This window comes from Stegastes partitus, unplaced genomic scaffold (assembly GCF_000690725.1).
Source record: "Stegastes partitus isolate 25-593 unplaced genomic scaffold, Stegastes_partitus-1.0.2 Scaffold85, whole genome shotgun sequence".
NCBI classification, from domain to species: Eukaryota; Metazoa; Chordata; class Actinopteri; family Pomacentridae; genus Stegastes; species Stegastes partitus.
The window spans coordinates 794,846-822,747 of NW_007577816.1; the positions used below are offsets into that span (position 1 = coordinate 794,846).

Consider the following 27,902-nt stretch of genomic DNA (forward strand, 5'->3'; position numbering starts at 1 on the left):
ATAATTTCATTATATAATAATTGTGACATACGTGGTTTTTTTTTCCTACTTAAACTTGATTAGGTGTAATATTAACAGCGTTATGCCCACATTATTGCATCAAATCAGCACTCCCTATTTCTAGATAAATGATGCTACAAATCATAGGTATCTGTCTCGAGCACAGTGATTACCCACTTTCAGTCTGAAGTATAGATGTGATTGCTGATTACAGCTACATGTGCATCTTCTGCAGGGGGTGATTCATTCATTTGGTATTTGACAGCTCAGATTTTAACTGATTTGATTTTTGGTAAAAACAACTGTAACCATGGAACTTTAACCTGTTCAGTTATCAGAGACTGAAGATTCCAAATTTAAATATCTGAGTCAAATCATACATCTGTCACATGTTCTAACTGTTGGATTCAAATTGCACTGATGATGTTTTAAGCAAAAAAAACTTTCACTGAAAACCAATGAAGGCTTGTTCTGTTACCTCAGGTGAAGCAAAGCCTAAATACTCCCAGTCCCATGTTCCACCGGCAAAACTGCAAGTCACCAAGAGACAGAGAGAAGTTTTTGTTAGCATAACATTTACACATGAAGCAGTGTTTTTTTTGTTTTTTTTTTATTGTAAGGATTAGAGGAACACATTTCGTAAACTGCCTGTGGTTATGTTACCTGCGCCTGGGGGCCTCAGGAGAGTCATTGGGGGCCACTCCTCTGGCTACTGAGGCCAGGAATTCCTGCCTCTTCTGCTGAACCAGACACGCTGCACGTATGATCTTATGGCGTGGTGTTCGCAGGTAAGGCCTGTTAACCTTCTGTGCCAAGTCCTCGGTCACCATCTCCAAGTCCGTCTGAGGGTAGAAAGACAGCTGGCTGAGAAATTTTTTTAGGAAAGTCAGCAAATATGTGACTTCACGTTATGAATACTAAATTTTATGTTTAAGTATGTCTCATGAAACAAATTGTTCCTAAGCTAGAATGTTCAAGGACAAAGTGGCATTAGAAGTAGCCCTGCAAGTGAACTACTTTTAGGGTCACTGTTTATATATCCACTTCAAAAATATATTAATTTTACAAGCCTTTCGGAAACCGTATAACCTTTGGGAGCATTGCCTATTCATTTTACACTATCTGAAAGGCTAAAATAAAGAAGCATGAAAGTACATTTTGTGTCTATACTGGCAATTGTAAATTATATACCAGTAGACGTTTCACTAAAAGTTGAGATGTGCAGATATAACGGAGGCAGACTGTGAAGACCATGAAGTAAAAAGCTTCATTCCCACATCTCTAATGGCCCACATAAGGCTGACTGCCGTGAACGTTTGTCTTTCTTCTCAGTAAGTAGGCCTGAAACCTGCATAAGCTCGTAGATCTCTTTCTTTGTGCTTTTGGGCTCCAGAAAGAACCCGTAAGGATAAGAGCACTTGAGGATGCGGCGAGTCTTTAGTAGTTCTAGGACTGCATCTTCAATGAATGTAGTGTCAGGTGGGCCTCCTTCCCCTGGGAAAGAAAAGGAGACAGATAACAAAAATGAATATCTACTTTACTTTTGAAGAAGACATTGCTTATTCAAGCTTAAATTACTTCACTTGACTTCTAAGTAGATCAGTACCAGATGATGAGAAATCCTAAAACAAAGCATGAGAAAGAAGAGTTCCATTGTATCAAGTCAACTGTTACTACTGTTTTTCTCAGTTGTATCTGTGGTGTTCAGCCTGACAGGGAAGAGAGGGTCATGAACTGTGCTGGCCTCTGGTGAACTGAACTTTAGCCCTCTTTGTAACAGCTCCTGAGTATTGAAACTTTTTTGTATTTTTGGATCCAAGGTGAGGATCAGGCTCAAGCTGTGGTCTGCTTATTTGAATACATATTTTCACTCAATGTGTTATCTACTAATGAGTAATCTACGTATTTTTGAATAACGGAAAAGACATCAAGTACAAGCCAAGGAAACACAATCCTTTAAATGTTTAGAACTTTTATCTGCATTCAGACTCTGATATGCATGTGATGGCTGAAGGTTATTACTGGAGAATAAAACCTTCTTGAAATTTTATTATGTAGAGAGAACTGTGCAAACTTTGAGCTAAGCCAAACTCATGACCATTGAGTTAAGGCCAATCCCATTTCTGTCAGCTGGCAGCCGTAATTATGTAACGAACACCACTTTAATCACAGTCTACTGAAATTTAAACTGTTGTGTATTAGAACACAACTTTGCTATGCTAAACAGAGTGTAGTTGCCCATGCAGACAGGGGATTTAAGGACTCTAGAGAAAGCTTCTTCACAAAGCAACAATTTCTTGTGACTTGGACGTGCCTGCTGAATAATAATTACACCTATTGTTTTTATGCATTGTTAGAATTCTTTTGTGTTTTTCTCCCTCCCTGCCTACTTTTCAAAGTGCAACATCAGAGGACTAGATTAAGACGAGTTTCAATGTGTATTAAAGATTGACACTGTTACGGCCGACTGCACACTCACTTCCACTCAGGGCGCGACTGAGCTGCTCCATCTTCTCTTTGGCTGTTTTTAACAGGCGCTGCTCCAGCTATTGTGAAGAACACAGACGCTGTTAGGTTTTATTGTTGAGGGAAACCATTTTAGGAAGCCTGCCCAACCAAACAATGGAGATATTGCCAGAATATGAAGCTAAATAGATTAACTTAAGTGAATGCAGCAGACTTTTTTTTTTTTTAATCAAGGCAGTGTGATGTACAGCATACAAATGTGCCATATTTTCATTATTTTAAAGTCTTTTGCATTGAATAGTATGCCCACATATGAAGTCGTGTACCAGTTTTATACTAAATAACAACTAGCTACATTCACTGCATGAGTGTTTGTATACCATGCAAAGCAGACATCATTGAAAGGCAACGCCAGGCCTGTTTACCTGATAGCTGTGCTCATGGTTCTTGAAGCGTGTGTAGTAGTGCATAAAGCGGTCAAGTTCCTGAAAGCTCTTGTGCTTCTTCTCTGCCTGCAAAACCGTGATGAGACACCAGTCACAGTCAATAATCTCCTGAGCATGTTGCTCCCTCTCAGAGAGAAACTGTAAATACTATGGTTGTTACAAGTCAAAGGAGATGTGGTGGAAAGTACACTTGATTTGGAGGAATGCTAGAGTTGACTGAGAATAAACTTTTTTCGCCTTTGATGGAGGCAGGTGCAAAAGACTGTTTCGCTCTCTGGTCAACACTCAAGACATGCTTTTTTTTTCTATATTTGTGTTTTCAAGTGCTTTCTTGTTAGAGTGTATAAACACAAAAACATGGGTACTCTTCTTGGCTGTCTGCATGTACAAGTGCATGCTTGGATCAACATTTCTTTGATCCACAAAAGTTTGTTTTAACTACCCTTTCAATGAGTTGTATTTACCAGGTTTGGAAAACTATCCTTTATATTGCTTCTTTAAGTTATGAAGTCATGTTTAGAGCACCCTGATCGCCAAAAGGTTACAGCCCATGCAACATAACTGCAATGTCCCTGGTTACTCATCTTTCATGTCATATTTCCTGAAAAATATGTCAAAAAAGTAAAAACAAGTCATCTAATCTTGTAAACTATCAGCACCCGAGAAGAGGATTGTCTCTCCTGATGCTCCTGACAAATTCACAAAAAAAAAATGATAGGCTGGTGGGGTAAAATATAAGTATCAATTGTAAAAACATGTGTTTGATACAGTGATCTGCTGTTCCAAAATGTGTTTAAAGGGAAATTCCACAAATTATATTCATAAGATTGCAGGTCTCAACGAGAGCTACACCGTATGTGTAAGAAGTTCTACAATGTCTAGTGCAGCTGCAGGAGGGCCTGCGGTAGTAACCTAAGTAATCTTACTTGAGGCAATATTAATATAAGTTAGGATTTTTGGTGTGGAATTGGAGCTAGAGGGTGAGCCTGCTAGACCTCAGCAGCCCTCTATTCATCTGTGCTTGAGGCTAGAATCTCCAGGTAACATTATCTGCTACTAGCATAACACACAAGTTACATTGTGGGTAATGTAAGCACCATGTTTTGACTCAGAAGAAGAATGTGTGGAATAAAAATTTGTATGTGTTTTTTACAAAAAACTGCACATACTGAGTCTGACAATATTAGAAAAGTACAATGCTGAATCGCTGCAGTAGTCTTTTAACTTTTAGGACTAAAATATTGCCAGACAAAGCCCAGGCTCTGCTACCAGTTTCCACAATATTTATTGTACCTCATCATCACAGGGGGCTCCACCAGTAACCATCACTCAACTCTGTTTGGTCCCTATTGTCATATACGTCCCTAAAGTCATATGTTAGGAAGAAAACAGCTAACTGGGCAGAAAACAAAAGTATTAAAAAAATATGAACACATACATAATATAATACCACAGTGTCTAGTTCTAGTGTGTATGTGTGTGTACCTCTTCAGTCATCTCCTTCGACTGCTCCTCCACCTGTTGGATGACTTCGTAGCGGGTGCAGCGATAATAGCCCCCTGTTGATGAGCTGTGCTTTTTCCACTCTTCCAGACAGATCCAGCAGAAGTCGTACTTACACTACAAAGACAGAATGAAATGGAAATATTTTTGTTTTTATTAACTCTGTTCTAGTCAGCCACATCAAAAACTGGATAGTCAATTACTAATGCTTGTCCAGCTATACTGAGAGAATCTACATTTTATGAGATGCTAAAAACTGAAGAAAAAAAATCGTAAAAATCCTGGCATACTTTTTATAATTGCCATCAAAAGAAACAAGTCTCCATGCCATGGTATGTGAAATGACAGATAAATGATCCCTTTCTGCATACACCCACACACAGTTGGTTTATGCTTATTTCCACCAGACGATTCTCACAGTAAATAGACCGACAAAACTTCACAGCTCAACTAATGCGGTGTAACTTCTACAGTTATCAAGTATAGACTTAAGAGGATAGACAGAAACTCTGAAAATATTTTTACAGCAAGCCTCAGTCAAAACAAATGTGTATCCTTTTTACTGCTTTAAAAAAAATCACAACAGAATTGTAATTAGAAATGAGGGATATCTTTTAGTCCCCAAACCCACTGCACTAATCTATTTGCTTGTGTCTGCTTTATCTCTATCCCATGATTTTTTTTAGCACATTGGCAGAGTCTACAAGAGCACACAGGCAGCTGTTTGAACCTAGTGATGAATCCTCATAGCCTGCTGCCACTAGAAGGCACTCAGACTGCATTTGAGATCAGCAAGTCCTACTGGGTATTGCAGAACAAAACACTACAGCCACTCCAATCTGCAGCCTATTTGGATGTAAGTGATTTCTCTCACCATGTTATAAGTACTTCTGTGGGTGACAAGTTAGCCAAAGCAGCACAAAACCCTAAAGGCTGAGACCTCTGTTGTCCTGGAAACAAGATGCTTGTATGACACTTCAGGAAAGAAAACACTAATACAAAATCAAAGGGGAGAGGGAGCTGGCTGTGTGTGCGTGACTAGTGGGACAGACAGACAGAAAAAGACAGCATGTGAAACAGAAAGACTCAAGATACAAGAAGTGTGAAGCCACACCAGAGGGAAGAAAATGGCAGTGAAAAAAACAAAGGTTCCTTGGCAACACTGAGACTCATGTTTCCAAGCAACAGGGGTAAAGCCATTTCTTACCAGGTAATAACAGGTCAAGAGGCTGAGCCCTCTGTGGACTCCATTCCTTCCAAACTAATATCTATTTCTCATCAGGCTCTCTAACCGGTGGAGACAGTGACAGGACTGTCATAGAGACAAAAAGATCCTGGCTGTATGACTGCACTGTGCTCCTTGCATGGTCTGCCCTCCAGCAACAGCGGTAGTAACAGAGACACAGTCAGGCAAGTTGACTTGATTTTCAGTTTCACTCTCTTCCTTCACCTCAAAGTATTTCTTTTATCTCAGTCACCTCTGTGCTATTCTCACTGGTCCAGTAAGACAGAAGCTAGTGACTAAATACAGGACTTACTGGCTATGGAGCTTGTTGAGTCATTGTTTGTGAACATGACAGCACCGTGCCATGGGCATATAATTAGTGTGCATACACATATACATATTTATCACAAAAATAGTAAACGTTTAAATTGCTTTAGGGGCCCTTTGCTATGCATGCTATAGTTGATATATAGTGCTGACTAACATCATCATAGTAAAGATTAGAATATTCTAATAGCATGATCTGACTGCACCCAATCTGTTACACGGAAATGATAACTGCATATAAACCAATTTGACATTTTGGTTCGAGCTTGCAATCCAGCGGAGAATCCAGAATGAAAGTGGTTCATTGTAGTATTTGGAAGCATGTCTGTGAGTAGCAAATTTCGCAATCTGGACATTAAATTCTGACATTTATGCTTACAGCGTGTCTGAATAAACAAACTTAATGTTACACAAAACTGTTTGTTTACACTGAGGACTGTACATAACAAATGCTATGCTGTCTTATCATTGCAGTTTGACAGTCACGTAAACTATTCTTCACAGACACACATACACGCCAATTCCCTCCCTCCCACTAACAAATAATTGAGAAACTAAAGAAGAAAAACAAAATGGGTAACTCTGGTGCCTACATAAAATTTTGATTTACAAAAATAGCTTTTCCCGAGCTGCACCCTCAGTAAATGGCGAAGGTGTCAAAACATCCCAATGTTATTGAAAACAGCGTCTGGTAAATGAGGTAATTACGCAAAATGCACCCTATTTATTTGTATGTGATGTCAAAAACTGCCTTTGGCACTTTTAATGAAAGAACAACAATTGTGATGTTTTTCTATAGCTATTTACTGGTTCTCTGTAATTTAGATGTAAACAGAGGTATACTATGTCCAATACACACGTAGTATTTTTGAGTAGTGAATTCTGGCAGCTTTTTCCAGTCAGAAAACAATCTAATAATATTTTTTAGCAAGAATAGCCTGTAAGATCACATGGTCACATAATTTCATACTGCATTAGCAAGACAAGTATGTGAGACCTCTCTTCCTAACTCACCTTAGCACACTGCATGTGATTGCAGCCCTCGTTTTTCTGTATTGGAGACTTACAGTTGGCGCAGGGTTTGGAGTTAGAGAGCAACCATAGGCAGTTGGCTGCATCCTCGTAAGCTTCGCTCACACCAGCCACTTCAGTGGTAAACAGAACAAATAAAGGTATAATGAGACAGAATGAGAATGGCTATTACCACAGCATCAAAACAGACCACTGTGCTGAGTGGGAAATTGTCCTGCCTGACTAATGTGTATTGCTTATATATTTTGCTAACATCTCCCAAGTTGCTCATGCACTCACCCACACACACACACACAAACAGAATAATTGGCTATTATCAAAGCACCTCTGATGTGCTGTTTGAAATGCCAAGATAAAACAGAATCTGGGGAAATCGAAGGGAAAGATGGTTCCGAAACAAAATAATTGCTTTTATCTTTCGGCTGTCACATCAACGAAGTGGCACTTTGGAGCGACTTGGGGCATCTTAAATCATCTGTTAGATTGCCCACAGTCCAATTACTGCATCTAAACATTGTGCAATTTCAGTGAGTGGGTTGTTCATTCTAATTAATAATTTATCATCAGCACGGTGGATTTTAATTGGCCTAGCGCTAAACTGTTTGTAATTACTGTGGTTGAGTTCAGGGCAATTTAGCTCCTAATCAATCACTTGTCTGCTACCCTAAAAATCTAGGTAAGGGGATGTGCTAATACTTCTTTGCTAAATACGAAAACTTCTTTGTTATATCAAGTCACCACCAGGTGACTTAGTTCTATTTCTATGACTAAAATGATAGAATAGATAAAATTAAAAATGTATGGACCATGAAATTTTCTAAACTCTGCTCTAACTTGTGACTGAAAAACAACCAATGTCAGTACTTACATTCCTCAGGTCTCATCTCACTGACTTTCTGGAGCCACAGCTTCCAGGTCTCGCAGTCACAAGGCTCATGGGCCTCACCTTGACACTCCCTGGAATAATATGGACAGATAAAGATGTTTAAGAATAGAATAGAATAGAATGCCTTTATTGTCACTATACACAAGTACAATGAGATTAAGAGCAGCTCCTTCAGTGCTAGACATAATAAGTACACACGAATTACAAAATTTCCACAAGAGATGGTGTCACAACCATCAACCACCATCAGCTGGCCAAATCTGCCATTCAAACCAAATGTCTTCCTCATGTCAAGGGAACTATAAAAGCTGAGCCTGTGCTAGCCTTATTTCCATTCAACACATGTTGTATTGACTGAACTCTTGAGTGAACCCACTAGCCACTTCCATTAAATCTATAATAAAGCAAGATGGGGGGGTCAACTGCTTATCAGATCTGATCTTTACCATTTTTCCAACTAATGGTATCAGTATTTTTATTTTAACCGATTACCAACAAAATAAATACATTTCAAAGTGGACTGCTTTGGCTGTGATGCAGCCACCTCCCACTCTGTAGTCACCACTCTGAACATGAGTGTAATAGTTCCAAAAATATATCTGTCTCCTTTATTACTAATAATCAGTAGCTTCCCTGAAAAAAAGCGTATCGGTTGACCCCTGCGGTTGAGGTATATAATTACTGGGTAGCATTAATCAGGATGTAATACCATTACAGAGGGGGGACTGCAGGGCCCTGGGAATATGAATAAAAAGAACAGAAGGTTGTGGAAAATACATCATCTGCGCCCTATTGTCCTTGTGCATTATGCCAACTTAGCACACAGAGAGATAACATGAGTAGCCGTACACAGAAAATGAAAGAATGTGAGTTTGACTAAACTCTTTCCCATGAATCTTAGCAATTTTAAACCTTTTCTAAACTGTTCCACAGAGACATAGCCTGTGAGAACTTTTAAAGACTTCAATTGTAAAACAAAATCTGAACGTTTTTTCAAAAAAAAAAAATTAGGGAAAGCATCTGCTCACACAGAAAGAAAGACATAGAATGGCACATTTCCAATGCTTTTCTGTTAGATACAACAAATGTCTCTTGTAATAGCAACCAGACCAAAATAACAACCCAGCCAAAACAAAAAAAAATTTTGCTTGACAATATTTTGTTTTCTATAATCTCTATTGTTACTGTTACTTTTAGACAAGTTTTGAAAAGCAAAACACACACAAAGTTTTTTACATTTTCATATGATGTAGTATAAATTACTGACCAGCAGAAGAGGTGGCCCTTGCCACAGTCTACAGCAGGGGCCCGAAGGAGGGGAAAGCTTAGAGGATCTGAGGTGGAGGTCCCTGGGCCCTGGGTGTTCAGTCGTACTGCTCTTTCACACCCTGCCTCTGGACACCAGCGAATTGCTGAATTGTTTTCCACAAATGCCTGTCAACAGAAGAAGCAGACAATTCAAATCAGTCAGCAGTTCAATAATCTTTTGTTGAGCTAAGGGTGTGTGGATGACTTTGGATACATGTTTGAAAGTTACGGCCTGAAAAGATCACATAAACAATGCTGCAAAGGTGCACCTGTAGGAGGTTTTAAAACCGATATATCACATTGTGCTGTTACAAAAATGGCCTACACTGTGCATGTTGTCATTTTTGAGTCGAGACTGTCAGTGAGCCAACTATATTAGGTCCTAACTGCTGAACTATTTTGTGAGTAATTCCGTCTTGCCCCCAAAATAGAAAAAAGAAAAAAAAGAAGAAGCCTGGATATGATGCCTGTGTGCGGCTTAAATGAAAAAAATGTTCTTGTTTCTATGACAACTCAAACCACGAGGCTGGTCATGTATTTTTGGGTTGTACTTGTTAGACTTTTCAACTAAGGAGGCACAGTTACTGAAAAATCATACTTATATTTATACCAAAGTATAGCTAATGTCATTCACTTTATTGGTTGAATGGTAGCGGTATCTGGGAATTTGCTGACAGAAATAAAATCTTGTTTTTTAATAACGGCAACTTTAGTTCTAATTCATTCGGTCTTCCTCTACTTTTATTTTTGCCCATTCCCCTTGTCAGTCAAGCAGCATCTGTATTCAGTGTATTCTTTACTCTGCATTGAAATGTAACTGCGAGAGTCATGTGCTTATCTCACAAGTTGACAATATTATTTCAATATTCTGTGCAGTGCTCACAGTGCATATCTCTGTTTTTCATCTCTACCTTGATGTCAAACTGGAGGTAGCGCCTGTCCATCTCTCTGGAGACCACACTCTCTATGACTTCCACTGGCACTAGCTGGTAGCAGTCGAAGGCTGGGCAGAAAATATTGTGGGCTTCTCCTTCTTGGATCTTTAGATTCAGAAACCTTAGAAAGCATATTGCAGACAGCAATGAGGCATATAAAGAAAAACACTGAGTGTAAAGAAATTAGGGACACCCCTATTTAATCTGCAGAATCCACTGCCCAAACCAAAATATAGCTTACCCTTCCCAGCATGCTCTGCAGAACTCATGGCCACAGGACATGTCAACAGGTTCCTCAAAGACTGAGATGGAAGACATGCAGATACCACACTGTGAAACAAAATAGAGACAGAATATTAATCAACAGGCCACATGCTATATTATTTCAAGTCATTTTAGCTAAATAAAGCCTCTTTTAAACACTAAAGTGTACAGAATCCGTGCATTGTTTTGAGTATTTACATTAACTTTCGAAGTGCACATGGTCTTTGAAAAAGACAAGCTTTTGCTGGAAATTCCACAATCTGAGAATATGCTGACTGGGGCATCGTCTCGAAATGTTGTGATGGGTAGTTTTATTTGAGTGCCATGTCATGGAATGTCATAAATATGAAAGTTAGCTCTTTATAAGCTGATATGTCAGAGTGTGTAATTACATACAATAGACGGTTTGTGAGAAAACACCATGCCCAGAATATGTACTCGCTCTTTATTATGTGGCTTACGGATCACTTTTTGATCAGATGCATTTTGTCACACCCACAGAAACTTGAGCAAAAACAAACAGTAGCAAACACATACACTCAAACACACAGGCCTTGTTACAGTGAAAGTCTGACCCTCACAAAAGACATAAAGAAGGCAGTGTACTTCAACAATGTGAGTATTGATTTGTGAAAGAGCAGAATGTGATATAATCAACTGTAACCTTTAAACGGGCCCTTGAGTGCACTCGGTCGATTGGCACAATGCAGTTCAAGACAGGCCTTTTCAGAGCCATGACAGAGGATACTGTCAGACAAAGACAACCTATAATTTCTCATAAGATAACAGATAAATCAAGCATGTTAACTTCAGCTATCATCCATCAACAGATTACTAAAAGTCCAGATTGAAACTCCCAGCAATGGATAAATCATTCAGCAAATAAAATAAAATAAAATTCTAATAATGAACTTTTTAAAAACTGAGAAAACTGCTTCTCTTAACAGGTATCAATATAGTTTCAAAAGCATAAAAGAATCCTTGTGGTTTATTAAAAGGATCAGTTAATCATCATTACTATAAACAAATTCTCAAATACATAGAGTAAAGGAAATGCCATTTAATTAAAATCCATCCATCCATCTATTATCTATACGCTTAATCCTCACTAGGGTCACGGGGGGCTGGAGTCTATCCCAGCTGACTTAGGGCGAAGGCAGGGGACACCCTGGACAGGTCACCAGTCTATCACAGGGCTACACTTAGAGACAGACAACCAAGCACACTCACATTCACACCTACGGACAATTTAGAATCACCAATTAACCTCAACATGTTTTTGGACTGTGTGGGAGGAAGCTGGAGAACCCAGAGAGAACCCACGCTGCACGGGGAGAACATTCAAACTGCACGCAGAAAGATCCTGGGTGTCGTCACCAGGATGCGAACCAGCGACCTTCTTGCTGCGAGGCAACAGTGCTAACTACCAAGACACCTTGCTGCCCATCATTTAATTAAAATGTGTCATCTAAATTTTGCAAGTTATTACATGTAAACCTAAAAAAAACAGACACTTAACAAATCCTATTATAGTTAGACCATGCACCAAAGGTGACAGGACAGCCCACTTTGCCCTTTTATGCTCCTGGCTTGACGCATCACTGGTAGTCTTCTATAGTGAGTACTTAAACAAAATGAATTTCCAATAGGCACAAAAATAGATAAAGCTATTATCCAAGTACAACACTGATTTAGTGCACAGCATATCATATTATCAACTGTAATTTCCATCTTGCCAATTGTTCACACAGAAGACTGCAGAGGAAATTGTAAAGCATGTTTTATAATTAGTGGGAAATCCCAGAAAAGTTAAGATGACAAGGGAGCAATTAAGTTAGGGGTGTGCAAGCCCTCTCACAGCAGGGGGGCCTGATTAACATCTATGTTGACCTTGCAGACATGCAGATTCAAAAAGGTTTTGACAGCACACGTTCATGTCTATGACCTGTGGGAGTTGTACTTGTTGAAATGAAATATTTGTCATTTGTTTAATAAGCAAAAGAAAGCTACAGTTACACTTGTGTATGTAACCTTGTATAAACCTATCCTTATCCAGTTCAGTTCTCTAAAATTATTTATTTGATTACCAGTTCCTTTATGTTTGATGTAAAAGCAGAAAGTTGCAAACTAATGTCCTTTCTCCCACCGTTTATGGTCTCACTCATTGGTCCATGGAGAGCTAAAGCTTGCATCCTAAAGTTTTTTAATAACACAATATTCTCCTCTGTTCATACGTGCCCACACCATAATTAACAAACCACTGGTTCTCTTAGCAATAGAAGAAGTCCTGCTTGTGCTTATGTTTTCAGGGCAGACCACTGGTATGAATACTAATGACTGCTGGGATATAACGAAATATTACCCAGGAAGACAGGTGTGATCGTGAAAATTTAAAGAATTCAGCACAAACACAGAATCTCTAGCAACGCAACGGCTTCAGTTAAACAAACATTGGTGTACAGTTTCTATGGACATACTGCCGGTTTCCATGATGCCAGCTTTTTCTTGCAACTACAGCAGCTTTCTGGTTCCATATAGAAAAACTAGGCCCCACCTTTTCAACTGCATTCTGACAAGTGAAGTTTAACCACAATTTGGCTTAATAATAATAATAAAAAAAATGACAAATTTAGTTTCATTCCTGACAGGGAACTTTAAGACATCTCTCACCAGAGAAGACTCATCATCGGCTGGCATGAGGCTGATTTGGTCTGGTGAGGTGATGGAGGAGCGGGTGGTGCGTGGCGTCCGGGGCGAGGGCAAAGTGTCCCATGCATTACAGCCACTTGGAGGTGGGTTGGGCATCTGTACCCCTGAGCGTTGACAGCATTCCTCTGCATTGGTCATCCAGGCTTCTAAGAGTTTCTCTCGGTCCCAATCTGATGCAAAAAAAAAAAAAAGAAGAAGGAAAAAAAGGAACAGAAAAAAATATGTGAGCACAAAAAACTAAACAGAGACGCAAAATCAAAGTGAATGAGAAACCTAGTAGTTTTGTTCTGAGTACAAGAGAATAAGGAAGAAAAGCATTACAGATGCTGAAAAAAGGTTGAGTTAAAAGTATAAGGAGATTATAATTTAAAGAGAAGTGTACAATGTAGTAAAAGGCCAGTGCTTAATAGAAAACATAAAAAAAACAATGTAGAACATAAAGGTTAAATGGCCCGTTGAACAAAGCAATGTTTTGTGTTTTGTGTAAAACTACAACTCAGACCTTTTTAAGCCATGTGAAAAGATAACAGGCCAGGCCCAGTTACACAAGACCTTTATGAATAGCAGCTCTGATCTGGACTCACAGGGCTAACACAGAAACATTTTGTCCGAATTTTGTGACAATATTGAAGAATGTTTCATGTTTAACAGACCTGGATAAACTACAAACATATGGTAGAATTCCCATCTAACCTGTTAAAACAACACTGGCCCCTAACTACACTCTTACTTCATCCACAAAAGAATCTATAATTGAAAAATGTTTTTCCCCAGTCTAGCCTGTCTTACTTTTGTGATAATTGGTAGGTACAACACTGAATCCAGCAAAGTCCATACAAATCCCACTCCAGTGGCAAAACCACCATTGAAGCCTTTCAAGCAGCCAACGACAAAGACCTGCTGCCATCTGGTTTTCTGTTTTAGAATAGCTGTTCAATCTCGCATTAGCACAATAACAGGTTTGAGAGCCTTTCAGTATAAATATTGGATGACTTGTGGACTGTGCCTGAGTCCAAACAGTCTCCCCTCCTAAAATAAGGAACATGACCCGGTCAACTGTGTAATTAGGCCATTATCAGCCTCAAGACACGTTTCACCACCAATCAAATGCTTCAGACTCTAAATGGCCTCGTTTCGATAATGAATGTCGCAACAATTCCCCCCATCTCCATTCAATTAAAACTAATCAATGACTATGACCCTATCTGCATGCCTTTGGCCATTAAAAAGAGTCTGAAATTAAAGTCTTCACATTTAGTTAAATATCAAAAATTAGCTGGGAATTACAAATTGTCAGAAGTACAGAAAGATTGACAAGCAGGCAGTCCAGCAGACAAGCTACAGGAAAAACGATAAGAAAATTGTACAAAGCCGACTATGGAAATAGAAAAGCTACAAAACGTGGAAATTCCTGAAAACTTCACAAGAAATGAATGATGTGCAAGTCCAATAACTATTCTATTCTCCATGAGATTAACAAATATCCTGAAATATTCCATCCCTTTTAAACAGACAGGCAGCATTCCCATGATAGAGGTGAATAAATATAGCACCATTCTGGGGTCAATCTCTCCCTTCTAAGCTCCCAAAAGTATGTCTCATATGTAGCACACACAGCTCAACAGCTACTAAGCCCACTTAATTAGAGAACGGCTGGTGAAGTCTTCCACAAAAATGTAAGCCAAGTTAAATTAACTTAATTTCTTTTTCCAAGTCTTTTATCCACCGTATCTTATTGGTGGTTAAGAGAACCTAGTTTGAGAATTGGTACCTTAGGGCTGCAAATCAAATCAAAACTGTTTCACACTTACTCAGTACTTGGCGAGAAGTAATTCAGAGAAATTCAGACAAAAAAAAATAAAGCAATTACATTTTCACACATGCTGTTTTGCTAACTGACTTTAAAAAAAACTTGATGTCAGCATGTCATTACTTCCATGTGATTGAGAGAAATTAAGCTTCCTAGCTTATATGTGGAATTATAACCAAATGAGTAATGTATGCATTTTGCAAAGATGTATAATGTAGCTCAATTGAGCAGCATTCCTCTGCACACTAGGGTTTCTATTAAGAACATAATAGAAGAGAGCAAAGTCTTGAATTATACAAGAAGTGCCACTGTGGAAGATGTAATTCTTTCTCCATAAAGACAATATATAAAAATCCATAGCTCAGATTGTATTTCTGGAAGCTAGGATGAGTGCTGTAGGCAATTTATTTACAATAAGTCAAGTGCCAAGTGTGTGACTAACCACATTTGTGGCTGTACCACTGTTTTTCCTGACATATTGGACAAGCTCATTAACAGAGCATTTATAGCATGTCTCCACTGAGGGCAATAAAAGTTTTTCAACCTGAGATGCTGCAGATTTAGTCATGCGGGGAAAAAAGTATATCCAATGGACATAGTTTTTCAGCATATTAAAACAAGCAAACATTTGGTCCTCTTTGAAACACTGCATGTTGATAACTAATAGAGTCACATAACTGGCATGTAAAACTGACATTTTGTTGTCATTTTCATTTGAATAGTTTTTCACATTAATCATGCCGTCAAATCTATAAAAATAGGAATCAGAGGTTCCAGATTAGATAGATTAGAACCTTCTTGAGGAGTGACAGATGGAAATTGTCATATTTAAACCTCTGACATCTAGGGTTTGGTGTTCTCTGTAATTGAAGTGTGTGTTGTCATCATGTCTTGATCTAAAGAGCCTTCTAAAGCCTGTGGGTGCCAACAAGAGTGGCAAGGGATTTAAAAAGATTCCCATACTCGTACCTTCATGTGACTATATTGTATTTGTTTAAACCACCAGGCTAACAGGACATTCCCAGAGCCAAGTATTTAAAGGACAAACAGATACTTTGTGTGACACACATCTGTGTCATTGTGTGCGTGTTTAATAGTACCATGGGCACGTAGCAGTGCTTCTGCAGTGAAAAGCGGGGCTTGCAGCATGTCGGCTGTCTCCACTATCAGCATGTCCTTCAGCCTTCGTAGATCCTGAGGCCTCAGACCTTCATACAACTGGAGAAGACAGGAGAGGAATAATAAGAGGATAATAAGAGAGAAGAGGGAATAAAAGAAAGTGAGGATTAAAAAAAAAAACTCAAGAAATATATTTTGTCAGATGTGCAACTATTTCAACTGCAGAGTTTGTGGGTCTGTAGTTTCCTTTTGAAACCAGTCACAAATTCACTTTAGTCCAGTGTTTAAAAATTCTGCTGGAACTCTTTCTATTCTTCACATGCTTTGGTTGAACACAAACACACGCAGACACACACACACAAATTAGTCACACACAACAGTCTGGCATGAGGCATGTGACTCCTATCATCATTAGTCCCTTAGCTCACTGGGTCCATCATGCGTCAGCAATCATCTAGTTTTGACGTGCTTGTAGTGCTTATCTTCTCTTCTCCCCTTTGTGCCATCTTTCTTTCTGCTCCCACCCTGATTACTTCCCTTCCCCCTATTTCCCTGATTAAACCCTTTTTTCCCCCCTCTACACCTTTTTTTACTCATCTCTGCCAACCTGCCCTATTGTACGGTTTACTAAATTAGTCTCAAGGAAAATATTACTCGGAGAGTTTTTAATTGTATGTCTTCATGAATATCAATATTACACCACTGAGAAACAAGTGTTTTAATGCATTCCCTGTGCAGATTTGGCTAGGTTCGGGGTCCAGGGTAGTTTACTCAAAAGAGATGCATCGGAAATAGCAATATTAACAACAAAAACTGCTTTGTTAGATTTTTCAACAGTTCAGTAGGGACTACATCAAAGTTTGTTAATATCCGAAGTGACAACAGCTGAGGGTGACAAGCTGAAAGCTGTATACCCACTGCCTCTTGGTATGTTTTTCTGTACCTCTCTTCGGTCGAGGGCTGCGTACTCTGCCTCTATACCCTCTGCCTCAGGGGCAAGAGAGAAGACCATCTGCGACTCCAGGCGCAGGGCCAACTCCTTGTGGTGCTGCTTCTCTGCACAGTCACATGGAGTCTCGCGGTTTTCATTCTCCGCAAACAGGTCCGCTTCTCTCTGCACCAGGAACTGAGCGAGCGAAAACAAGAGGAAAGTTTGGCTTTGAATAATGGGACACATGCTGCATTCAAGAACGTATACTAGAGCTCACTGTTGGAAACACCTTTATTTACAAAAACAGTGGAATACCACTAACTCTGCAACAGTAGGAAAGGAAATGCTATATGAATATGACATAAATAATAAGAACATGTATTTTGATGAAGACTACTGTAAAGATTTCAGCAATAACCCACAAATGAACTGGGTGCTTCTGAGACAAAAATAGCAATGACTCAGGCACTTTAAGAAAATCTAAATATTGTTCTGTCAAGTATGAATACGTGGTTACTTATCCACTTCACTTTGTCATTTGTTTTCCACAATTCTACGTAAAGCTTCGCTCTCTCTCTCTCTGTCACAGCAAACCTGTCTGCAGCTCAGCTTTAAACATTTTGTTTTGCACATGGTGTAAACTGTATTTTGCTATATATACACAACACTGCATGGCTTTCACAGGATATTGGAAAGAAAAGGTACTATTTAACAGCAGTAAATTATATAGTTATGAAGGAATTAAATAAGTGGCACAGCGTACTGCATTTGATTATCTACAATTACTTGTGCAGCCATAGTTGAATCCATCTGATAATCTTGAATGTTCATATTGTACACAATTGTCCTTCATCATGGAGATCACACAGCTAGGTGGCAGTTTGTCTTTCATTTAGCACCAATCAGTTGTTGGTGCTCTTAATTTTGTTGTATTCTGTAACGTAACAATAAGGGCTTTCTAATATAATGTACTCCATACACAAAATAGGTTTCAATTCTAAAACAGGGCTTTTACAAAGGAAGATACTGCAGACACTGAGAGTCAAGTTTTATCTATTTGAAGTGTGAAGCATCCTGTCACAGAGATTAATAAAGGTGTAGTGTGTTGCACAGTATCTACCCAAAACTCACCTGGGAGGGCTTTGATGTAATCAATGAGAGCATGCAAATTAATGTTCCTTACCCAGGGTTGCGTCTAGATCTAACACAGGGCCACACTCCAGGAGCTATTCTACAAATATTCATAGTACAAAAGGGCAGATGTTGAATAATTTGTGTTAACACCAGGGTTACTCTGGCCTCTTTTATCTTCCTTCTGCTCAAATTGTTTCCTATCTTAGGGAAGCTTGTCAGTTCCCATCCATTGAGCCTTTGATCTATACCTAAAGAAGCCACGTGAAAGAATATTTTACATTAGCCCAGAATTTTGCAGTCTCACCTCAACGCAAGTCTTCATGCCTGAGGCAGCAGCATAATGCAGGCAGGTGTTTTTCTTGTTGTCAGTGGCATTGATATCAGCACTCTCATACTCTCCATGGTCCAGCTTTGCTCCGGTCCATGACAGGACAATTTGGAGACATTCTGCCCGACGCTGTTCATCTTCATATGGCCGTGAGATCCGAGGTTGCAGCGCCCCCTCTGAGGTCAGGATCTGGGGCCCCATGCAGAGAAGGTGCAGAGACGTCTCGTTGTGCACATTACGCTTGTTAGGATTGCCATCTTTGCTTAGGAGAAAAGACCTAAAAGGCACAAAAGGCAGACATAGAAAGAACTGAATGTTTTTGCTCTTTGCAATCAAGCCAACAAGCTGCAAATTTTGGTGTGGGTTAACAAAGTAACTCAGTAGGGTTTTCAATTTTTGTGCCTACACGTTTGTTTATTTTTTCACTTCGCAAGCCTATTTAAAGATGCATTGCTGTTATTTTTTACAATTTAGAAAATAACATGAAAATCTTTGTACCATCTGAAAAAGCAAAAAATAGTGGAAACATTCAATAACTAAGTATTAACCATGTATTAAATGGAGAAAGAATGGGCCCTGAGTGGAATAAAGGCATGCAAGGTTGTTAGCTTGTAAGATGGGAAACTCTTGGAACCCAATTCTATTCTGACCCAGCATGTTGCATTCCTGAGAGCTGCTAACAGATGGCTTTGTGGAGAGACAGATGGGACAGAGACATATAGAGACAAAACATGAAAAATTTTCTCTTACGATAAAGCAATACTGTAATAGCTGGAATGAGCTGATCAGCAACAGGGTGCTAAAAAATAAAACAAGTGCATAAAAGACACTTGACATTAAGCTAAAGCACAACCACTTAGTGCTAGCTGTCAACCCCTACAAATCCATGTTACCCTCAATGACAGCTGCCAATCCAAAAGTATGTGACTGAATGTGTACATTATGTATGTTTGCTTGTTTGATTATATTTGAGTCGTGTCCTGACCTGAGTAGGCGTGTCATGGCGTGCCGGGCAGCATAGTGCAGTGGAGTGTTGTGCTGGTAGGACTCTCCATATGTAGAGTTGGGATCTAGAGCCTCCTTGAACTGCGGGTTGCTCTCATAGAGTTGGCAGGCCAGCATCTCATCTCCATTGATGAGCGCCTTGCGGAACTTGGTTGCTGTGTTCCCCATTTCTTCCCCCTACTGTGCGTTCAAGCTCTGACTGACACAGCAGCCTCTTAAGACGTCTTCAACCTGTTCAAGTCCAACAAGCCAGCATAATGCATGTCCTAAAAGGAAAAAAGAAAAAAAAAACATGAGTTAAATTCCTTTAAAGCTGGGTCTGTGTCCAACAAGGCCTTGCTAGCTGGGAATAATCATGACGCTTGTTAGTCATTAAAAAACTCAAAATTCTCCAAATAAGCCAAAAATATTTTCACCAATGTTTTAAGAAAGGCAGCCCTGTCTCTTTGAGCATTAATGACTTCCACTCCCTCTGATTCACAAGGACAAGAATTCCATCTTCAAGGTTGCTCAGGCTGCTCTGCCACAAGCGCCTGTGTCAGCATCACCACTGCCCTGTAAACCACCTCCCAGTGTTTCTCTTTTTATTTTTTGTTTTGAATAACTAAACATAGTGAGAACAAAGCTCACACAGAGAGGAGGACAAGACTTCCTCTGGCATCACCAGGAGCTTCCGCTGCTTTGTGCCAATGTTGCCCATCCCACTGAGGCCAGGACTCATTATGAAGCAAGATAACCTCAGTTGAAGAATAACATGCAGCGAGTCAGCATTCTGCTTCCACCAGAGCACCATATGGTCATGACTGTTAGGGCAATGTGATGCTTTTATGTATTTTTGGTGAGCTGCAGCACAAATCTACAGAACACAGCATCATCTCCTTCTGTACAATATGTATTCTATCTCATGATACTTAAAGTCTCTCCACCTTGCTTTGTACACAACATAGGATTAGTGTTTACAAGTTACGCGCAAAATAGAAGCAAAGAATACTCCATGAAAACCTTTAGGGTGTACACAGTAAATAGCCAACTCAAAATAGTTTAGAGAGTGTGACAAAGCATGAAAAGTGAAATTTAATATTCCATTTGCAATACAATTTACACATTTCCACAGTTTAGGTGAAAAGAGTCAAGACTGTGAATAGGTCCAATGCATTGGCCTAATCAGCCGATCTTTACAGAAAATATGAATGGACAAGGAGGGAATTGCATGTAATCTTAATAATCATTGGTAATTATCCAGGAAAATGTATTACTCACTGTGACTCGAGGAATTTCCAAAGCTTTTAGGTGCTCACTTATGGAAGCAGATAGCGATCTAGACATAATTTCACACTGTCATGTTTTCTTTAGAAAGACTGATGGAATGGAGGTGTGTGGAAGAGAGGTGGGGTAAGAGAAGGGCAGGACTTTGTCTCCTTCTCTACGTCTCTAATAGGCCAATTATCATGGATGCTCTATCCTCTATTAAGTCCTTTAGTAATTAGAGCCTCTGTACTTACATAGTTATAATGTACTGACAGTTTCAAGACCGGACATCATCTCCTTCCCCATACATTTTCTAACAAAACACTTACAAAATAAACAATGCATCGTGTAAACAGTGCAGCCAGTGACCCAAGTTAACTTGCCTTGCATCAAAAAAATGTGTGTCAAGTTTGTGCCATGTGAGGGCAGCTCCGACCAAAAAACACACACAATCAGAGGGCAACAAAAACAATGTCCCACCTTGGTGAGCAGTTCTAAACATCCGATCTTTGAACAGTTATATAACCTCATAGATGGTGGTATTCTCCAAATGTTTAACTAATTAACCTATCTGACAATAGTTAACGACACTCCCCCATAACAGCGCCAACCAACCACATCTAACTGTAGCTACATAACAATAACAGCTAGCTTTAACAATGGAAAATAAAACAACAGTTTGTCTGCGTAGCTGCCACTTGTCACTAAACTCCTCCATGCAGGCCTTTCCCCATGTCGTGTGGTGTTTACCATTTTCGCTAGCTCAAACCAACGGCAGCTTGTTATGCTGTGTTAATGAGCGGTCCTCGATAACGCTTTTCTTATATTCCTGGTTAATAAAACAGCATTCACCAGTCACTGACCTTAGACAATGTTAGCTGCAAACCATTCCGTTTGTTGACAGTGCCAGTGTTAACCACAAAGCACAACGTTGCTTGCTAGCTATATGTTATTCAAAAACAAAAAAAAAAACATCATGACGCTAGCATCTGCGTTGACGAACGTCAGCGCATACGCTAGCGGGTGAGCTAGCAAGCTAATAGCCGCTGCTAGCCAACTTAACGCTAGCTAGCACAGTTGGTAAACTCAGTAAACAGTGAGTAACAAGTATTCCGACTTACACAGACGGCACATCTCGCTACTGGAGAGCTGGACTTGTGAGTTAAGTATCAGTGGCAAGAGCAAAAAACAGCCGCTTTTCTCGTTAAGTGAGGCAATCCTTATCTATAAATAATGTGTGCTCGGAGCGGGGATGTTGCCCCTGTCAACTCTCCGTTCACTCTGCTGGCTGCCCGTCGGGTTGCCAGGTTTCAGTACAACCCCCAAAACAGGCGGAGAAGGATATTGCTTCTTTTTTTTCAACCTGTAAGCGATGGCTTTTGATTGAACACACTGTTAGAGCATAAACCAACTCCACTGACACAGATATTAATCAACTTTAGACTGGATATGCAGTAGCCAACCAAGTGCATGTTTTGTTTTCCTTGGAAACATTTGTTTTTTTTGGCCTAGTATTTATCCCAAAGGCCAAGCATCAGAATATTATAGAAATATAGGACACATAAACCCATCCTACCTGGTGTTTGTCAAGCCTGGGATTATATGGACAGGAAATAAATATTATTATAAGTTTATAAACTCTTCACTTTTCAGCTTTATACTTTTATGTTGTAACCAATCAGATAAAACAGACTGAATATGTAAGATGCACTCCATCCCAACTCAACAGGCTTTTGCAGTGGTTGATTTGTTACAGCTTCAAGTGCAATAACAAAAGACGGCCACTAGAGTGCGACAAAGTCCACGCAAAACAAACATGCATGACGTTGTTCTTAACGTCAAAGAACCAGTCTAACCAAATCCATGAGCATTATAGACAACTTTTTGAGAAATGATAGTTTTTAACTGTTGCATTCACATGTCAAGCTAAAATATTAAATGCACCAATAGCCCATGATATGTACAGTAGGTGTGTAGATGTCTTAGTATACTTACTAAAAACAACCACTTCGATGCACAATAGAACACATATGCCTTTTTATTATCAAATATCTGAACTTTGCAATGAAGGTATATACAGCATCTTGTTCTCACATTTAAGTGTGCACACATTTTCATATGAACAGGCCTTAAATAAATAATCTGTAAACACATAATCTCAGTGTAAAGGCAAATGTATGCAACAACAAAACATACTGATTAAAAAAAGTGACTTAAAAAATGCTTTGGCACTTTCAAAATTCCAAATACATCGTCACATAAATTGGAGTGTTTAAAAAATATGTACTCCAGAAAAACAGACAGACTTTAAAAAGACAAAAAAAAGCCTAGTAATGCTTATTCATGAGGTGCTACATGCATCTCGTGAATTTTATTCGTTTTTCAGATTTTTCCTGTCACCACACACACCCAAAGCAAATTAATGCTGCTCACATAACATAAAAGCAAAAATATTTTTATTCAATATGGCAGATGGAGAATAAACAAAACAGGACTCTTGTTTTCAGGAACAAAGTATTCAAGGATTTGTGTAAAAGGAATAGTAAGCTGCCATGCCTTTGGACGGGAGAGCTTCTTTGCTGTAGGAGCTATTGTTGGTGGTAACGGAGGCTAAGTCCTCACACTTTGTGTTGCTTTGTGAGTCTTCTGTGCTTGGACCATTCAGAGACAACCGCCTCCGCTTGCAGGTCAAATAGGAATCAGCCTTGTCTAAGGAAAGAGCTGCCGCCTGTGACTCTGTCCAGGAGGTGATCAGGGCTCCACTGCCGTTCACCTCCTCTTCTATCTGGGCTTTAACTTTGTCTGAGTCTTCTTGGAAAGCAGTGGTGGGACTTGGCCTGGGAGACCACGGCAGACCGTGGGTGACCTTTCTCTGATATGCTGCTCTGGACCCCCATCCTGCAGACATGGTGGTGAAAGGAGAGTCTGGGTAGTAGCTGAGAGCATGTGATGTTTGCATTGACAGTGATTTGATACCGTAAGGAAGCAGGGAACTTGAATACTCTCCGTCATAGGGCGTCAGATCTAGCTTGTTGCTGGCACTGGTGCCATTTCCTCCCTGCTGCATAGAGGCGACAAGCCACCTCTGCGAAGCCCCGTCTTCAGTCTGAGATGAGAGGAGGCTGTTGGTCTGTGGCACAGCTCTCTCACTGTTGTAGAAGCGATTCTGGGGAAGGTTGTTGACAAACTGGTCCTGGAAGATGGGCTGCATTGTGTAGCGGGTGCCGGGGACGATCTGGTGGGCACGGGTAGAGTCAGTAGGGGACGGGGTGAGGCGGTCACCCTCTGGAGCCGTATACATCCTAAAAAAAAATACATTAACTTGTGAACATGAGATCAGGATAAGTGCAGTGTGTAGGGAAAGATTTTTCAAAATGAGGTGAAGAAAGTGATCCGTATTCTCAGTTTATAAGTAGTGTAAAATGAATGAATGTCATGCAGTACTCACGAATCGTAATTATCTCTAAATCCTTTGGCGAAAGGGTTGTGGTCAATTTTCAGCTGTGTGATCTAAAACAAAACAGACAAATTAGCTGCATTTGGTTTGAGTGAGAGAGCTCAAACGTGTCTATAGACCACATATGTGTCAACCTACACAAGGAAATTGTAGCTCATTAGAAATTGTGATGCATCCAACTGACTGAGTTACAATGAATTGAAATTACAAATTGATCAAACAAGATGTTAAACAAAAAGTTTTGGCCTGAGGCTGCTAAAAAAAAAAACCCAGCAGCCTGCAGCTTTAAATCCATATCATGCATGGCAGGGGAGGGATTTGTCTCACTCACATCGGTGTTCTGGTAGGCAGTGACCGCTATGAACTGGGTCTCTGGAAAAGTGAAGCACTGAGTCTTCAAGTCACTGTTGATGTCCTCCACCCCGTCCTCCGTCACCTCCACGATGTGCAGCCTCGGCTGGTACTTATGCAGAGACTGTAAAACTATCATCTGCACACGAAAAGGGCACAAACAAAATAATAACAATAAAAAATAAAAATCGTTCATTTTCAAAATAAAGCCCCAAATGACGTCCAAATTTTCGTCTAAGTCGTACAATAAAATGAATTAAAAATAAAATTCTGCGTGTGGTTTGGCCTGTTTGCGCACACTTCACACTTCCACCATCGAAAAACGCGTCTTGAATTTACGATGATGTAATTAATTTAATTTGATGATTGCATCCTTTGTGTGTGCACCCGGAAGCGCGTAAATTAATTCCCTTACAAAAAAAAACAAAAAACAAAAATAAATTAAACTATAGCCAGTTAATAATCTTATTTTACCAAGAAGCGAAAATCGTAAATATATGTTACTACACATAATTATAATGAAAACAAGCATTTCATCAAAGTTCAATACAATTATTTTTGACACAGTATTTAAACACAACTGCTTCGAATCTTCTCTAAATCTTAGTTCAGTCGTACCTGGGAAGTGTTGTGGCTGGTCCCTTTGTTGTTGGTGAGCTTGAGTTTGCTGAAGGAGATTTCTTGTCTCATCCAGTGGGCCCCTGTGTTTGGGGACTCTGGATGGATGTAGACTTTATTGCCTAAAATACAGATCTTACAACATTAAAACTCCTTAAATGCAACCTAAACACAGGCTGGGCTGTCCACTGGAGAGAGAAAAAGAGTTCAAACTGCACAGTAACAAACTTTTACAGAAGTTATTTAGCATGTAAAATGAATCTATGAAGATAGTTTTAACAGAAAGGCTGTCTTTTTTAAATTATATTTCTTTTTCTATTTGAAGGAGAAATAATTTGACAGTGTTTTAAATCTTTTTTTTTTTTTTTGAATGTTAAAAATGTCAATATCGACCTGGGTCAGTACCTTGGCTGCTGTTGTCCGCCTTCCCACAGGTGACCCACTTTCCTCCCTGGAACCTCCAGTGGTTTGGATCGGCCAGAACCACCTCCACAAACACGTTGTAGTGCGCAGTCACACTGAGGCCAGCGATGTTAAAACTGAGGAAAGGGAACATGCGTCTGCAAGCACAGAGCAATCAGTATTTAAAAAATAAAAAATCACACAGGTGAACTGAGGTTAAGAATATTTCTTTCCCAGTGACAATCAAACAAAAACTCGTTGCTGCCACCTCACCTGCCCTGCTTGGTGATGATCATCTCGGTCTGGTGCCGGTGGAACTTGAGCCACAGCGGTCGGTTGCAGAGGTAGACTTGGGCCCTCATCCCCGGGCCGCCGGTGGGGAGGGCCATGTTGCCGAGAGCAGACCCGGAGCCGGTGTACGGAGGGTAGAGGGCACAGCCGGCGCTCTGTCCGAGCTGGTAAGCCGGGCTGAAGTGACTGCGGCCGGCCGTTGAGGGGGAAAATCCCGCCGGAGGCAACACGGAGCCCAGGTGGAGAGACGAGGGATACCTGGCAGCGCTGGACGGAGTGTAAACCGTCCCACCGGGAGTGTACGGGATGAAAGAACAGGCTGTTTCTGGGTTCTGCTTGGAAATCGTGGACGGGATGTAGTAGCGGTCAGAAGCCATCCCGTGCTCCGTGAACCTGTTGCTGGCAGCCGGATCGTCCACATCCACAGCCGGAGACTTGCGCCTCTCATCCGCTGCGTCTTTTGAAGAAGCGTATGTGTTGCTTTCTCCTTCTCCGCCGAGCATTGTTTTTTTTTTTCTTTTCTCGCCTTCACTCGGTTTTGGAACAAGCGCAGTTTTGCTTTCTTTGATTTGCTCTTTTTCGAGGAAATCCTCAACAACAAGAGGCACAAAAATATCTTTTTATATCTGAGGAAAAAAAAAAAAAAAAAAAAAGCTTCTTCTGCAAGTGTCCACTGGAGTCTGAGGTTGTGGAGACAGAAACAGATGGTGAAGAGCAGCTTTTCTACGCTTTGGAGGCCTCATGCAAATGCAAAGCCATTAGTTCACAAAAGCAATCAGATAGTTGCGGGAAGTGATCGTCTTTATGGGCGTATCAGGGTGTGGCTCTAATGGCAACTTATGCTTTTGAATAAAGTCTCTTGAAAAACAAGAGTCTTCTTTACCATATGTAGAGCTTCTCCTTTTCTTTCCCTCCCCATATGTTTTACAATGCTTATTGGGAAGAAATACGCTCATCCATCAAATGCAATGTGCAACATATAATTCTACTAATTGTGCTTTTTAAATCCAAATTCAATGTGATCCAACTCAATGCAAAATAAAATATTAAATCAGTGGCCAAATTCTGTCATGAATTAAAAATAAACCACCCTTAAGGATCTTTAGTTAATTTGGACATTATTGCAGGGGGTTGGGTTGAGACAAGAGCCAGTTTCTTGTAAATCATATGACAAACACGAAGTAATGCACAGATTTTTGGGGGTTGCTGTGTGGTGTAAAACTAAAGTGAAAATACTCGCCCACGATCCGTGCAATACGTGGCATATTTAGTATCAAAGGAAAATTCCAAGTGTTTACACCAGAGTCTGTTTCGATGAAGAGTGTTAATTTCATTACTTTTTTTTTGCCACTTAAAAAAAACAAAAAACAAAAAAAAACATTTGTACGTGAAATTCTAACAAATCTAATAAAACATTTACCCCCCTTTGCTTAGCAATGTATTTATTTATTGGTTATAAAAGTGTTTAAATAAAATCGTTGGAACATCTACTTTCTTAGTCATAGGTAATCCTATTATTATTATTATCATCAGCCAGAGTTATTCAATTTGCATTCATTCAATTCTGATGCGGTTCTGAGTCCCAACGGGATAGCCGACGTGAAAAGGGGGAAATAACCAATTATTTTTCCGTTTGAAGAAACCTGTGATGCTTCTAGGATCAGACAGTCAGATTTAAGGAACGAGAGCAAGCGAATTTAAACGACTCTAGTGAGAAAAAGCAAAAAATTAAAATTAAAAAACCAACCTCTCTCTCTCTATATATATAGACAAATAAATTAATTTCCTGTATATTAAATATAAAGTTTTATTTTATGACAAAAAAACGCTATCGCACTGGTAAATGAAAATGTAATACATAAAAGTTTGCAGATTTTATTATCGCATGTAAAAATGTTTTTTAAAAAAACGTAAACTTACCAAGCAACTGAGGCTCCTGGTTCCGCTTGTAAATTCAGATTATAGACGCACGCACACAAGCACAAAAATATGTCAAAACTATCTTATAAGCGCAGAAAAGCCTGCGATGCTGAGCCCATTGCAGAAAGTGACATCATGTTGTGTTTGGGGTCGAGGCAGTAAAATAAAGCCTGAGCCATGTGGAGGC

General features: G+C 39.8%; 2 protein-coding genes across 4 annotated transcripts in view; both read right to left on the reverse strand.

Annotated features, from left to right (window-relative positions):
• The window catches only part of ankib1b (ankyrin repeat and IBR domain containing 1b), a 32,407-nt gene extending 10,468 nt beyond the window's left edge, over positions 1 to 21,939 (reverse strand). The window contains exons 1-17 of one of the 2 annotated variants that reach the window (XM_008276993.1): positions 21,798 to 21,939; positions 19,409 to 19,694; positions 18,400 to 18,700; positions 16,974 to 17,156; positions 16,012 to 16,129; positions 13,063 to 13,271; positions 10,370 to 10,458; positions 10,105 to 10,249; positions 9,153 to 9,319; positions 7,868 to 7,956; positions 6,982 to 7,112; positions 4,398 to 4,532; positions 2,892 to 2,978; positions 2,480 to 2,546; positions 1,349 to 1,494; positions 664 to 842; positions 479 to 530 (exon numbers count right to left, since the gene is read on the reverse strand). In XM_008276993.1, the coding sequence (XP_008275215.1) occupies positions 479 to 530; positions 664 to 842; positions 1,349 to 1,494; positions 2,480 to 2,546; positions 2,892 to 2,978; positions 4,398 to 4,532; positions 6,982 to 7,112; positions 7,868 to 7,956; positions 9,153 to 9,319; positions 10,105 to 10,249; positions 10,370 to 10,458; positions 13,063 to 13,271; positions 16,012 to 16,129; positions 16,974 to 17,156; positions 18,400 to 18,700; positions 19,409 to 19,596 (2,286 nt within the window). In that variant the 5' untranslated portion in view covers positions 19,597 to 19,694; positions 21,798 to 21,939. Of the gene's footprint in view, positions 1 to 478; positions 531 to 663; positions 843 to 1,348; positions 1,495 to 2,479; positions 2,547 to 2,891; positions 2,979 to 4,397; positions 4,533 to 6,981; positions 7,113 to 7,867; positions 7,957 to 9,152; positions 9,320 to 10,104; positions 10,250 to 10,369; positions 10,459 to 13,062; positions 13,272 to 16,011; positions 16,130 to 16,973; positions 17,157 to 18,399; positions 18,701 to 19,408; positions 19,695 to 21,539; positions 21,592 to 21,797 lie in introns of those variants that run through there. The other variant, XM_008276994.1, reaches the window with a different exon arrangement.
• A 752-nt stretch (positions 21,940 to 22,691) lies between these two features.
• Positions 22,692 to 27,805, reverse strand: LOC103353836 (eomesodermin homolog). 2 transcript variants are annotated; one of them, XM_008276997.1, is made up of 7 exons: positions 27,716 to 27,805; positions 25,778 to 26,475; positions 25,508 to 25,662; positions 25,103 to 25,224; positions 24,465 to 24,623; positions 24,125 to 24,186; positions 22,692 to 23,978 (listed from the first exon to the last, which is right to left on the reverse strand). In XM_008276997.1, the coding sequence occupies exons 2-7, from the start codon at positions 26,296 to 26,298 to the stop codon at positions 23,195 to 23,197; spliced, it is 1,803 nt and encodes a 600-aa protein (XP_008275219.1). In that variant the 5' UTR covers positions 26,299 to 26,475; positions 27,716 to 27,805; the 3' UTR covers positions 22,692 to 23,194. The 2 variants fall into 2 exon arrangements, with proteins under 2 accessions (XP_008275219.1, XP_008275218.1); XM_008276996.1 differs by having other exon boundaries at positions 25,496 to 25,662.
• Positions 27,806 to 27,902: the final 97 nt, after the last annotated feature.